The 12,722-nt window shown below is 43.8% G+C and overlaps 1 protein-coding gene across 1 annotated transcript in view; it reads right to left on the reverse strand.

Moving 5' to 3' along the window:
* Positions 1-12,722, reverse strand: part of ASTN1 (astrotactin 1) — a 469,175-nt gene that overhangs the window by 97,678 nt on the left and 358,775 nt on the right. Inside the window, exons 13-14 of the mRNA XM_069981712.1 lie at positions 11,610-11,804; positions 7,025-7,152 (exon numbers count right to left, since the gene is read on the reverse strand). Coding sequence (XP_069837813.1) covers positions 7,025-7,152; positions 11,610-11,804 — 323 coding nt within the window. The remainder of the gene's footprint in view (positions 1-7,024; positions 7,153-11,609; positions 11,805-12,722) is intronic.

A 12,722-nucleotide genomic window follows, 5' to 3' on the forward strand; every position in this document is an offset into this window, starting at 1 on the left:
ATAAAAAAAAAAAATGGATGAAAACAGATGCAATTTTTCCCTGTTTTTAGGGTAGTGGTTCACCACGTTTTTGTCTACGTTAAAGGTAACCATTGAAAAATGGATGCGCTGAACGGACAGCAAAACAGTGTGGACCCGGACGTGCTCTCTAAATATATCTATAAAAATGCTATATGTATGAATGTGGACACACAGTCATCTGTCAGGGTATAGCCAGCGTCCTCTTTGCCCTCAGATGTATATTTCTGGACGGCTCTAATCACTCATATAAAACCAGGAGACCTGGCAAGGGCAAAATGAGGTCAAAAGTGATAAAGATCTACCTCCATATATTAGCACTGTGATCAGCATGGAAGAGGTTAATCACGGTGATCTCCTGCCGGGAACTGAGTCTACTGGCTGAGTTATTATTGGGAAAGTGCCAGAACTGAGGCCGGCAGCAAAAGATAGGGAGAGGGGGGAGCAGTGGACGGCAGCGGAAGGAGAAGGGTAAAGAACATGAAGAGGCAGGGAAGGAAGTGATAGAAAGGGATCCCCATCATATATAATATAGTATATACCTGTAGGGATCAGGATCGAGGGGTAACCCCATCATATATAATATAGTATATACCTGTAGGGATCAGGATACAGGGGTAACCCCATCATATATAATATAGTATATACCTGTAGGGATCAGGATACAGGGGGATTCCCATCATATATAATATAGTATATACCTGTAGGGATCAGGATACAGGGGTAACCCCATCATATATAATATAGTATATACCTGTAGGGATCAGGATACAGGGGGATTCCCATCATATATAATATAGTATATACCTGTAGGGATCAGGATACAGGGGGATTCCCATCATATATAATATAGTATATACCTGTAGGGATCAGGATACAGGGGGATTCCCATCATATATAATATAGTATATACCTGTAGGGATCAGGATAGAGGGGGAGTCCCATCATATATAATATAGTATATACCAGTAGGGATCAGGATAGAGGGGTACCCCCATCATATAGTATATACCTGTAAAGATCAGGATAGAGGGGTAATCCCGTCATATATAATATAATATATACCTGTAGGGATCAGGATGCAGGGGGTAACCCCATCGGACTGGAGTGCCTTGGGCCCACCAGGGGAAATCCTTCTTGGGGCCCACCCTTCAGCCACCGCACTTATCTATGGTAACATTAATGAGGGTCCAGTTACACGGTGTGATATGGGGCTGCAAACGATTGCTAATCAGCAGGGCAGGAATACACAGATGTGCGGCCAACAACAATGATTTTTACAGACGCACAAAAGATCAAATCAGCCGACTATGGGGCATTTGCGTGTCAGCTGATCTCTGGCACTGTTACATGGAGCTTCCTAGGAGCGCTTGTTACCGATAATTGGCCGGTGTAATTGGGCTATAAGACAATTTTCTTTGCATGATAACACTGTATACTTAGATACAAAAGTCATACAGCTACCAATGACACCAGGATATAAAGAGCAAATATCCCCACACATATTACCGCCATACTGTTACTGATCAGATCCTGTATACCAAAACTGATATTACCAATAATACCAGTATATAGGAGATATTATCACCATACATATTACTGACATACTGGTGTTGACCAAATCCTGTATACTATGACCAATATTACCAGTATACAAGGGGGAAACATTACCGCCACACCACAACCATCACCACCATATTGTTACTGACCAAATCCAGTATACTAAATCCAATAAAACACACTACTAGATTACAAGTAACAAATAATACCACCAAATACTGACTAACACCACCACATACTGACTAACACCACCACTGCTACTCACTAATACCACCACATACTGACTAACACCACCGCATACTGACTAACACCACCACTGCTACTCACTAATACCACCACATACTGACTAACACTACCACATACTGACTTGATACCACCACATACTAACACCACCGCTGCTACTGACTAATACCACCATATACTGACTAACACCTCCACATACTGACTAATACCACCGCATACTGACTAACACTACCACATACTGACTAATACCACACATACTAACACCACCGCTGCTACTGACTAGTACCACCACATACTGACTAACACCACCACTGTTACTGAATAAAATCCTCTGTACACAGACCACTATCACCTCATACAGTCATATAGAGGCAGTAACATCAAGTGACTCACAGGGGACGTCTTCTCTGATCGGAGTTCTTCCCTTTTCATCTTCTTCTCCATCTGTCCTGGGCCGTTATGAGAACTTCTCCGAGCCACGAACCCACAGAATCTGCCAGAGAAACATATTAGGCTCCTCATTCTGGCACCATCCTCATCTCTATACACACTGCACATCTGTATTGGCCCCTTTACTCCCTCTTTCAGTGGGTAGCCCTGACACTATGTAATATATATATATATATATATATATATATATATATATATATATATATATATATACCCCCCTCTCTGTAGACACCTTATATATGGTCCCTTGTTCAGTCTTCCATATAGATGGCCCCATGTGCATCTACTATAGTAGAAATCCCCCTATGCGCAGTCCCCCTATAGTAGATGACAACCTATGTGCATCCCCTATATCAGGGGTATGGAACCTTGGCTCTCCAGCTGTTGCAAGACTACAACTCCCATCATGCCTGGACAGCCAAAGCTAAAGCTGTCGTTTTGCAACAGCTGGAGAGCCAAGGTTCCCTATCACTGCCCTATAGTATATGACCCCCTCTGTGCATGCCCTATTGCATACCCCCCCCCGTGTTGTCTCCCTTATAAATGGCACCCCTATTTTGTCCCCCTTATAAATGGCTCCCCTGTGTTATCCATCCCCCATATAGATAGCCCCCTTATGTTGCCCACCCCCATATAGATAGCCCCTTATGTTACCCATCCCCCATATAGATGGCCCCCTTTTGTTGTCCATCCCCTATATAGCCCCCTTCTGTTGTTCACCCCCCTATATAGCCCCCTTCTGTTGTTCACCCCCCTATATAGCCCCCTTCTGTTGTTCACCCCCCTATATAGCCCCCTTCTGTTGTTCACCCCCCTATATAGCCCCCTTCTGTTGTTCTCCCCCTATATAGCCCCTTCTGTTGTTCACCCCCCTATATAGCCCCCTTTCGTTGTCCATCCCCCTATATAGCCCCCTTCTGTTGTTCACCCCCTTATATAGCCCCCTTTTGTTGTCCATCCCCCTATAAAGCCCCCTTTTGTTGTCTATCCCCATATAGCCCCCTTCTGTTGTCCACCCCCATATATAGCCCCCTTCTGTTGTTCATCCCTCTATGCAGCCCCCTTTCATTGTCCATCCCCCTATATAGCCCCCTTCTGTTGTTCACCCCCCTATATAGCCCCCTTCTGTTGTTCACCCCCCTATATAGCCCCCTTCTGTTGTTCACCCCCCTATATAGCCCCCTTCTGTTTTCCACCCCCATATATAGCCCCCCTTCTGTTGTTCTCCCCCCCATATAGCCCCCTTCTGTTGTTCTCCCCCCTATATAGCCCCCTTCTGTTGTTCTCCCCCCTATATAGCCCCCTTCTGTTGTCCCCCTCTGAAAAAAAAACCCAACAACTCACCTTACAACACGCTCCCCCGTCGGTCGCGGGTGTCTTCTTCTATCTTCACATCAGCCGCATCCTGGTGAAGTCCCGGGCAGCACGTCGCCTCTGAGCTCTGTGTGCGCGGCGCTCCCAGCCGGAAGTCCCAGCCGCCGCAGCGCACACTGAACTCAGAGGCGACGTGCTGTCCGGGACTTCCCCAGGATGCTGCGGATCTGTCGGGGGCGGGGGGCGGAGGTAACACTGACACTCTTGTGATCGCAAGCAAACGCTGCTTGCGGTCACAAGAGTGATTGACAGCGCGGGAAGCCTATGGCTTCTCGCGCTGTCAATCAGCACACTACATTTAACTGGAAGCGATTGTTGCAATTGCTTCCAGTTAAAAAGGAAGGTGCGGCACCCGGCGACCAAGTGGACCCCCCGGGAGCACGGGGCCCCGGCTGCAGACCACATTGCTGCAGTCTCCAGCCCTGCATCCCATGACAGGGGGGGCGGGGCCCACTCTCCAGCTCGGGGCCCACCGGGGATTTCCCCGGCCCCCCGGTGGCCCAGTACCCCCATTATATAGTATATACCTGTAAAGATCAGGATAGAGGGGTAATCCCGTCATATATAATATAGTATATACCTGTAGGGATCAGGATACAGGGGGATTCCCATCATATATAATATAGTATATACCTGTAGGGATCAGGATACAGGGGTAACCCCATCATATATAATATAGTATATACCTGTAAAGATCAGGATAGAGGGGTAATCCCGTCCTATATAATATAATATATACCTGTAGGGATCAGGATAGAGGGGGATTTCCATCATATATAATATAGTATATACCTGTAAGGATCAGGATACAGGGGTAACCCCATCATATATAATATAGTATATACCTGTAGGGATCAGGATACAGGGGTAACCCCATCATATATAATATAGTATATACCTGTAGGGATCAGGATAGAGGGACCGTAACCCCATCATATATAATATAGTATATACCTGTAGGCATCAGGATACAGGGGTAACCCCATTATATATGATATAGTATATACCTGTAGGGATCAGGATACAGGGGGATTCCCATCATATATAATATAGTATATACCTGTAGGCATCAGGATACAGGGGTAACCCCATTATATATGATATAGTATATACCTGTAGGGATCAGGATACAGGGGGATTCCCATCATATATAATATAGTATATACCTGTAGGGATCAGGATAGAGGGGGATTCCCATCATATATAATATAGTATATACCTGTAGGGATCAGGATACAGGGGTAACCCCATTATATATGATATAGTATATACCTGTAGGAAAGGAAGTGGTAAAGGAGTATCCCCATCCCATTCCCACATGCATATACTGTATAAATATATATATATATTATATATATATATATATATATATATATATATATATATATATATATATATATATATATACAATTTTATTGTAGTGACTTTAAAATCGCGACACGTTTCGAACTCGACAGTCCTTATTCATGGCTCTTTATAATCTTGTATCTCTACGAAGTCTATCACTAATCGTAATCCCGCATGAAATAAAGAAAACAATGATTTGCTAAGTTGGAGACAATTCTTTATAGACCCTCTTTACCCTAAAATAGTGAGATTAGGTTTTAAAGGGGTAGTGCGGCGGTAAACATTTATTCACAAAATAACACACATTACAAAGTTATACAACTTTGTAATGTGTGTTATTTATGTGAATGGCCCCCTTCCCGTGTCCCGCCACCCACGCTAGACCCAGAAGTGTTGGTTCAATCGCAGCTGATGAGGCGGCAGAGGGCGGCCAGCATGAGGGACGGATGGAGCGGTTCGGCCGGCCTCCCGAAGAAGACGTCATTGTCACAAGTTGGCGGACGGGGGTCGACACGAATGCGGTAAGTATAATGCACAAACACTTCCAGGTCTGGCAAGGGTGTTTGGAACACAGGGAAGGGGGCCATTCACATTGTATAACTTTGTAATGTGTGTTATTTTGGGAATAAATGTTTACAGCCGCACTGCCCCTTTAATGGAGAGCCTCTCCCCACCACAAATGCACACATACACACACACACACAAACCCAAACACGCACACATACACAAACATACACATATACACACATAAACATACACACATACACACACAAACATGCACACATACACAAACATATACACACATGCACACACAAACATACACACACAAACACGCACACATACACATATACACACATGCACACATAAACATACACACATACACACACAAACATGCACACATACACAAACATATACACACACAAACATACACACATGCACACATACACAAACATACACATATACACACATGCACACACAAACATACACACATGCACACACAAACATACACACATGCACACACAAACATACACACACATACACAAACATATACACACATGCACACACAAACATACACACATGCACACATACACATATACACACAAACATACACACACACACACAAACCCAAACACGCACACATACACAAACATATACACGCACATGCACACACAATCATACACACATGCACACACAAACACGCACACATACATATACACACACATGCACACACAATCATACACACATACACGCACTCATACACAAACATACACACAGACACATACATCCACATACACTCACGCACACGCACAAACACACGCATATACACACATGCAGAAACACATGCACACACACATACACACACACATGCATGCACACACACACACACACACATAAACACACACACATAAACACATGCATACACACACAGCTCATTCATTAGTTCTCAGTTTGGAGACTGGCTAGGCCGGGATGGGAGACATTTATTAGCTACTATTAAGCAGTTTTCTTACTTTGGGGGCGGGGCTTATTTGCATACTTTCTTCCCATGGAGCATTGCCTGACAAGTCTTTGCACACAGGCTCCCCCAGCTCTCCTCAATAGTAATCATTACCTCCCCATCAGCTTCACCTACAGACACCCTGACTCACAATCCACCATGTCAGCCACATCACAATGAGTCTCCTGTCATTTTCACCATCTCGTCTCGTGCATTTCTGTCGTTTTGTGAAGTTTTCCGTGATTTCTGCCGGATGTGTTATCCTCTAATATTATCACCTTTTTAATGGCTTTTCAGGCTTTCCACATACAAGCAGCGTTATTATTGGGTGTGAGCGTCATGTGATAACACATTAAGGGGTGATAATATCGGTCTAACGACACAAACAACCTTCCACTTATGTTAACTAATAGCACGAAAATAAGCCCCCCACCCCCCACCCCCGTCCTGGCGATAACCTGACATTAGTCGGTAAATCTAGGAGAGATCTCTTCATCGGCAGTACAGGGATGGGAAAGTAATGGAGTCACCCACCTGTCAGGAAATCAGGGTCAGGGACCGGCTCCGATATCTCTTCGTGGCATTGGGTTTCCGAGGGGATGGTGGACACTACCAAACCATCCGGGAGCTGATGTTCCAGTCCACGAGCAAAATTATTCTGTCTACAATAAAAGAAACGTGAGTATGTGAGAATTACACAGCAACGGCCATCACACATACCGGGGGGAGTCATCTGGGAGGGATCAGGAGGTAGGAGGACATCTTAGCTCTTCATACTACAGGAGATTACAGGAAGCTAAAATAGCATTGAGATATATTACAGGAGAAGGTCTATGTATGGTGCCCCATATATTACAGGAGAAGGTCTATGTATGGTGCCCTATATATTACAGGAGAAGGTCTATGTATGGTGCCCTATATATTACAGGAGAAGGTCTATGTATGGTGCCCTATATATTACAGGAGAAGGTCTATGTATGGTGCCCCATATATTACAGGAGAAGGTCTATGTATGGTGCCCTATATATTACAGGAGAAGGTCTATGTATGGTGCCCTATATATTACAGGAGAAGGTCTATGTATGGTGCCCTATATATTACAGGAGAAGGTCTATGTATGGTGCCCCATATATTACAGGAGAAGGTCTATGTATGGTGCCCCATATATTACAGGAGAAGGTCTATGTATGGTGCCCCATATATTACAGGAGAAGGTCTATGTATGGTGCCCCATATATTACAGGAGAAGGTCTATCTATAATGCCCCATATATTACAGGAGAAGGTCTATGTATGGTGCCCTATATATTACAGGAGAAGGTCTATGTATGGTGCCCCATATATTACAGGAGAAGGTCTATGTATGGTGCCCCATATATTACAGGAGAAGGTCTATGTATGGTGCCCCATATATTACAGATGGAATGTCTATGTATAATGCCCCATATATTACAGGAGAAGGTCTATGTATGGTGCCCCATATATTACAGGAGAAGGTCTATGTTTGGTGCCCCATATATTACAGGAGAAGGTCTATGTATAATGCCCCATATATTACCGGAGAAGGTCTATGTATGGTGCCCCATATATTACAGGAGAAGGTCTATGTATGGTGCCCCATATATTACAGGAGAAGGTCTATGTATGGTGCCCCATATATTACAGGAGAAGGTCTATGTATGGTGCCCTATATATTACAGGAGAAGGTCTATGTATGGTGCCCCATATATTACAGGAGAAGGTCTATGTATGGTGCCCTATATATTACAGGAGAAGGTCTATGTATGGTGCCCTATATATTACAGATGGAAGGTCTATGTATGGTGCCCCATATATTACAGGAGAAGGTCTATGTATGGTGCCCTATATATTACAGATGGAAGGTCTATGTATGGTGCCCTATATATTACAGGAGAAGGTCTATGTATAATGCCCCATATATTACAGGAGAAGGTCTATGTATGGTGCCCCATATATTACAGGAGAAGGTCTATGTATGGTGCCCCATATATTACAGGAGAAGGTCTATGTATGGTGCCCCATATATTACAGGAGAAGGTCTATCTATAATGCCCCATATATTACAGGAGAAGGTCTATGTATGGTGCCCTATATATTACAGGAGAAGGTCGATGTATGGTGCCCCATATATTACAGGAGAAGGTCTATGTATGGTGCCCCATATATTACCGGAGAAGGTCTATGTATAATGCCCCATATATTACAGGAGAAGGTCTATGTATAATGCCCCATATATTACAGGAGAAGGTCTATGTATGGTGCCCCATATATTACCGGAGAAGGTCTATGTATGGTGCCCCATATATTACAGGAGAAGGTCTATGTATGGTGCCCCATATATTACAGGAGAAGGTCTATGTATGGTGCCCTATATATTACAGGAGAAGGTCTATGTATGGTGCCCCATATATTACAGGAGAAGGTCTATGTATGGTGCCCCATATATTACAGGAGAAGGTCTATGTATGGTGCCCCATATATTACAGGAGAAGGTCTATGTATAATGCCCCATATATTACAGGAGAAGGTCTATGTATGGTGCCCCATATATTACAGGAGAAGGTCTATGTATGGTGCCCCATATATTACAGGAGAAGGTCTATGTATGGTGCCCCATATATTACAGGAGAAGGTCTATGTATGGTGCCCCATATATTACAGGAGAAGGTCTATGTATGGTGCCCCATATATTACAGATGGAAGGTCTATGTATGGTGCCCCATATATTACCGGAGAAGGTCTATGTATAATGCCCCATATATTACAGGAGAAGGTCTATGTATGGTGCCCCATATATTACAGGAGAAGGTCTATGTATGGTGCCCCATATATTACAGGAGAAGGTCTATGTATAATGCCCCATATATTACAGATGGAAGGTCTATGTATGGTGCCCCATATATTACAGGAGAAGGTCTATGTATGGTGCCCTATATATTACAGGAGAAGGTCTATGTATGGTGCCCTATATATTACCGGAGAAGGTCTATGTATGGTGCCCTATATATTACAGGAGAAGGTCTATGTATGGTGCCCTATATATTACAGGAGAAGGTCTATGTATGGTGCCCCATATATTACAGGAGAAGGTCTATGTATGGTGCCCCATATATTACAGGAGAAGGTCTATGTATGGTGCCCCATATATTACAGGAGAAGGTCTATGTATGGTGCCCTATATATTACAGGAGAAGGTCTATGTATGGTGCCCCATATATTACAGGAGAAGGTCTATGTATGGTGCCCTATATATTACAGGAGCTGTCAGGAACTGTCCATTTCAGAGAGGTTTTCTATGGGGATTTGCTGTTGCTGTGGACAGTTCCTGACATGGACAGAGGTGGCAGCAGAGAGCACTGTGTCAGACTGGGGAGAATACACCACTTCCTGCAGGACATACAGCAGCTGATAAGTATTGGAAGACTGGACATTTTTTTTACTAGAAATAAATTACAAATCTCTGGCACTTTCTTGCTCCAGTTGATTTGAAATATATATATATTGTAGGGATCTTCCCGGGGGATGGTGTGTTTGGACACAGTTCACAACAGACTTGGACTTGTAAAATAACAGCTTGGCGTTTATTTGCAGCATAAACCGTCCATAACAGAAATATAGCAACACTGTGCTTTAAGAACAAAACAAAAGGTCTTGCCCGTCTGGGCGCTAACTAACAACGCAGGTTACCTCTCTGGCACTTCAGTCGGCAGTATTGCGGGGTGTGAATAGGCCCCAGCAGCGGCTGTCTTCCCAGCTCCCAGCGAACACACCATGCAGGCTGTTCACTCCTGGCTGAGAGCTCCTCTGTACACTGAGCCCACCTTTTGCCTTCTCAGGCTGATTGGGATCAGAGCTCACCTGATCCCAAAACCCACACTGGATCGAGGGGGAGGGAATGGCAGATCCCACTACCAACCTATCCACCATTCCATGTAAGTCCAGGCCCGGTAAAAATAAATAATAACTCAGCAGCATAGCACTGCTGAGCAACAGATCCCTCCTGGACTTACCATCTCACACTATGTATCAACCTGGGTGAGATGTACACCCCCTCGAACACATCTCCAGTGACATGTCTACAATATATATACACATATATATATATATATATATATATATATATATATATATTTTTTTTTTTTTTGGTAAACAATCCCTTTAAGGGTTATTTCTTGCGGCTGCACATATGAGTGGTAGAGGATCCGTGCAGGAAGGTGGAGGGTCTCAGCATCTGGTAAGCCGGACTATTACTGACATTACCAGAATCTTTAGTTGCACATCCTGTAGGAGACGTATGGGGGATCCAGCAGCTTTCTCTGGTGTCTGCATTTTCATAGTCTGACACCATATCACATAGGTCTGTATATCACATAGGTCTGTATATCACATAGGTCTGTATATCACATAGGTCTGTAGGTCTGTAGGTCTGTATATCACATAGGTCTGTAGGTCTGTATATCACATAGGTCTGTATATCACATAGGTCTGTATATCACCTAGGTCTGTATATCACATAGGTCTGTATATCACATAGGTCTGTATATCACATAGGTCTGTAGGTCTGTAGGTCTGTATATCACATAGGTCTGTAGGTCTGTATATCACATAGGTCTGTATATCACATAGGTCTGTATATCACATAGGTCTGTATATCACATAGGTCTGTATATCACATAGGTCTGTATATCACATAGGTCTGTATATCACATAGGTCTGTATATCACATAGGTCTGTATATCACATAGGTCTGTAGGTCTGTATATCACATGGGTCTGTATATCACATAGGTCTGTATATCACATAGGTCTGTAGGTCTGTATATCACATGGGTCTGTATATCACATAGGTCTGTATATCACATAGGTCTGTAGGTCTTTATATCACATGGGTCTGTATATCACATAGGTCTGTATATCACATAGGTCTGTATATCACATAGGTCTGTATATCACATAGGTCTGTAGGTCTGTATATCACATAGGTCTGTATATCACATAGGTCTGTATATCACATAGGTCTGTAGGTCTGTATATCACATAGGTCTGTATATCACATAATACTTCTTTATGGAGAATAAAAAAGAGAAAAGTTGTATTCACCTAAATGATCCCCTGATCAGCTGGCCCGGAGAAACGTCCTTGGTCTGGTTGTTGTAACCATAAAAGAGTTCCCCAAAAAGCGTCTGGTTCATGGGCACCTCGGGACTCTCCCCGCAGTGAGCTCCGCCAGGACACGATTCCGTCACCAGGTGACACGACAGCCCATCTGGCCCCAGTTTATAGTCTTCTATACAGCTGGAAGAAAACCACATAATTGGTTGAGTCAATAATGGATTCCGCGCTCTTAACTAGAGACTTAATCATTTGTTGCCGTCAGCAGATCTGTCTCCGCTTTGTTTCATTAGAATTAGTGACCTGCAATGCAGGAAAGCCACTCGGTAATTGCCGGGTCCCTTCCGTGAGACAACACGAAGACATCGCTCTGACCTTAACGCCAATTACAGCACAAAATAGTCAAATAAAATCCATAGACTGAATAAGTGTAAACTCCACATTCACATATAACAAGGCCCAACCCCCGGCCCGGTGACACCGCTGAGGGCCGCCGCCATTTGTTGGCTAATGAGGATAGACTCCATCAATTAGACGCTCCTTTCATATTTTGCTCATGAGATTGATTTTTCTCAAACTTTTTGAAGATCTTTTGAAGAATTATATTTTTAACTCGCCGAAATTAACAAGTCATCGAATTCATTAAAAAGTCTCTTCTCATTGATTCCCCGGGAGGTAAATGAGGCCGCTGCGCCAGATCAGAGGAGGATCAATTATAGTAGAGGAAGAAGAGGAGACATCTCATGGAGGGTACGCCACGCGGATAGACCATGGTCCATGTGCCGGTGAGTAGATGCACTTACCGCTGGTTATAATAGGTCGTGTTATTTACTCTTGGCCTCATCTATGTAGTTTTCATCGTGGTTGGCAGTGGCGTAGCTATAAGGGTCGCAGCGGTCGCCATGGTGACCGGGCCCCTAGGCTAGGGGGGCCCCGCTGCCCCCCCTCACCACTTCCTGTCACTATGCAGTTCTCTCCAATGGGCTGTGATAATGACTTGTGATGAGCGAATAGTGAGATATTCAAATATTCGTACGAATATCCGCGAATATACGAATATTCAATCGAATATTCGATCCCATTAAAGTCTATGGGAACAAG

This window comes from Dendropsophus ebraccatus, chromosome 8 (genome assembly GCF_027789765.1).
Source record: "Dendropsophus ebraccatus isolate aDenEbr1 chromosome 8, aDenEbr1.pat, whole genome shotgun sequence".
Taxonomy (NCBI): Eukaryota; Metazoa; Chordata; class Amphibia; order Anura; family Hylidae; genus Dendropsophus; species Dendropsophus ebraccatus.